At 39.9% G+C, this 3300-nt stretch overlaps 1 protein-coding gene across 1 annotated transcript; it reads right to left on the reverse strand.

Moving 5' to 3' along the window:
• Nucleotides 1–2070: 2070 nt before the first annotated feature.
• Nucleotides 2071–2981, reverse strand: LOC138900393 (uncharacterized). The gene is made up of 2 exons (XM_070187131.1): nt 2582–2981; nt 2071–2204 (listed from the first exon to the last, which is right to left on the reverse strand). Exons 1-2 carry the CDS (start codon nt 2979–2981, stop codon nt 2071–2073), a joined length of 534 nt encoding a protein of 177 aa, XP_070043232.1.
• Nucleotides 2982–3300: the final 319 nt, after the last annotated feature.

The raw sequence follows: 3300 nt of genomic DNA on the forward strand, positions 1-3300 counted from the left end.
ATATGATAAACCTTTCCAAACACCAACCGGTATGGCGATAATCCGATAGGTGTTTTATAAGCCATCCGATAAGCCTATAATGCATCATCAAGCTTCTTGGACGAATCTGTCCGATTAACATTTATTGTTTTGGACAAAATACTCTTTATCTCCTAGTTGGAGACTTCCACTTAACCGCTAGCTTGTGGATAATGGAGAGTTGTGACTTTATGAGTAACACTATACTTGATAAGTAAGGTGTTGAAAGCCTTGTGGCAAAAATGTGACCCCCATCTTTTATAATAGCTCGCGGAGTGCCAAATCTTGTAAAAATATTCTTCTTCAAGAACTCCACAAAACTTCTCTCTTCATTATTAGGTAGAGAAATGGCCTTCACTCATAGAAAATATCAATCTCCAAAATGATGGTGAGGGAAATTTAATTTTTCTTTGAGATTCCACCGGCTCTTTGACATTCATCACATCTTTTCACTAAATCACTTGCATCCTTGTAAAGAGTGTGCCAATAGATACCACAACTAAGCACTTTGGTTGCCGTTCTCGCTCCACCATGATGACCCCCATATGTCGAAGAATGACAAGTCCCAAGAATTTCACCTTGCTCTTCTTCCGGTACACATCTTCTAATCACCCCATCCTTACAAATCTAGAAAAAGTATGGTTCATCCCAATAATAATCTTGACAATACCGTTTGAGATTCTTCCTTTGGTTTGAAGAGAACTCATCCAGTATGATACCACACACAAGGTAATTTTCTAGATCCGCGGACCATGACACCTCCTTCATTGAAATAGCTAAGAGTTGCTCATCGAGGGAGGTGTCATTGATTTCATGGTCATCATGCGGCCTCCCCTCCTCCTCCAAATGAGACAAGTGCCACTTGATTTTTACTCCCTTTTCTATCTTGGATGTCAATATCAAACTCTTGCAACAAAAGCACCCATCTCATCAACCGATCTTTGGAATCTTTCTTGCTCGTAAGATAATGAAGAGTTGCATGATCCATGTGGACAATAACTTTTGCGCCCATCAAGTACGGGCAAAAATTCTCAATGGCAAGGAGTTATTTCTCCGTAATGGTATAGTTGACTTGGGAAGCATTCATGGTCTTACTAGCATAGTAGATCGGATGAAAAATCTTGTTGATGTGTTGCCCCAAAACATCCCCAACCTCTACGTCACTTGCATCACACATGAGTTCAAAAAGGACACTCCAATATGGAGCAGTGATGATGGGAGTAGTTTTCAACTTGAACTTTAACAATTCAAAGGCTCTCATGCAATCATCATTGATGAAACACCGGTAAAACCCCTCATGGCCTAAGAAACTCTGCACACCCTTCACCGAAGTTGGAGATGGAAGTTTAGAAATCACCTCAATCTTTATCTTGTCAACTTCAATTCCATTCTTTGATATTTTGTAACCAAGGACAATGCCTTCCTCGACCATAAAATGATATTTCTCCCAATTGAGAACCAAATTTGTTTCTTCACATCTTGCCAACACTTTATCTAAATTTGTAATACAATCATCAAAAGAATCTCCAACCACCGAGGAATCATCCATGAAAACTTCAAGGTAGTCCTTCGCCATGTACGTAAAGATAGCCATCATACACCTTTGAAAAGTTGACGCTGCATTGCACAAACCAAATGGCATCTGCTTGAAGGCGAAAGTACCATAGGGACATGTAAATATTATTTTTTCTTGATCCTCCGGAGCAATAAGAATTTGGTTATAGCCCGAATAACCATCAAGAAAGCAATATAAAGCACGACCGACCAATCTATCAAGCATTTGATCTAAGAACGAAAGTGGGAAATTATCTTTCCTTGTATCTTTGTTGAGCTTGCAATAGTCCATACACACTCTCCAACGGTCACCGTTCTTGTAGGAATCAACTCATTCTTGTAATTGGTGACCACCGTCATGCCTCCTTCTTCGAGACACATTAAACCAGCGAATTCCACGAACTATCGGAAATGGGGTAGACAACCCCGGCATCCAACCACTTGATAAACTCCATTTTGACAATATCTTGCATAGCCTCATTGAGTCTCCATTGATGTTCAATTGATGGTTTGGTGCCTTCCTCCAAGTTGATCTTGTGCATGCAAAATGCAAGGCTTATCCCCTAGATATCCGCCAATGTCCTCCCAATAGTCTTCTTCCTCTTGTGGAGCACCGCCAATGTAGAATCTACCTGCACATTAGTCAAACAAGAGGAAAGAATAATCGGTAAAGTTGAACAAGGGACAATAAATTCATACTGAAGATGCTGAGGCAATGCCTTCAACTCCAAGGTAGGAGGATCTTTTATGGAAGGCTTTGTAGGAGGAGTTGTCCTATTTTCAAGGTCCAAATATAATTTTCGGGGTGCATAATTGTACGACCCCATTCCTTGGAAAGAGTTCACACATTTCATGAAGCCATCCATCTTGTCATCATCAAAGTTAAGCAAGACGGACTCCAACATATCACCAACATTGATTGTGAAACTTGTATTATCAACAATAACATCAGTCACCAAGTCCACAAAAGAACACACCTTGTTGCTATTTGGTTGTCGCATGGACTTACACACATGGAAAACCACTTGTTCATCACCTACCCGGAATGTGAGTTCTCCGGCTTCAACATCACAAAAAGCCTTCCCCGTAGCAAAGAAAGGTTTTACAAGAATAATCGGCACCTCATAATCAACTTCACAATCTAGAATGACAAAATCCGCCGGAAGAATGAATTTATCAACACGAACCAAAACATCCTTAATCACTCCCAAAGGTCTCTTCATAGTACGATCGGCCATTTGCAATTTCATCGAGGTAGGTCTTGGTTTCCTAATTCCCAAGGTCTTGAAAATTGAATAGGGCATCAAATTGATACTTTTCCCAAGATCACAAAGAGCTTTAGCAAACTCGGCACTTCCAATTATACAAGAAATCATGAAATCATCGGGATTCTCTAAATTAGGAGACATTGAATGCACAATTTCACTCACTTGATGAGTGACTTTGATAGTTTCAAAATTTATTTATCGCTTCTTCGTCACGAGATCTTTTATAAACTTTACCTAACCGGACATTTGTTCCAAAGCTACAACTAATGTCACATTGATTAAGAGACTCTTCATCATTTGAATGAACATTTTGAATTGATTCTCACCATTTTGTTTGGAAAGTCTTTGAGGGTATGGAGGTGGAGGCTTAGGCAATTGTTCCTTAGCCTTTTACACTACCGACTCTGGTATGTCAATAATGTAATCCCTAGACGGGTTCACCTCTTCTTGAGTCTCTTCC

Source organism: Nicotiana tomentosiformis, chromosome 10 (assembly GCF_000390325.3).
Source record: "Nicotiana tomentosiformis chromosome 10, ASM39032v3, whole genome shotgun sequence".
Taxonomy (NCBI): domain Eukaryota; kingdom Viridiplantae; phylum Streptophyta; class Magnoliopsida; order Solanales; family Solanaceae; genus Nicotiana; species Nicotiana tomentosiformis.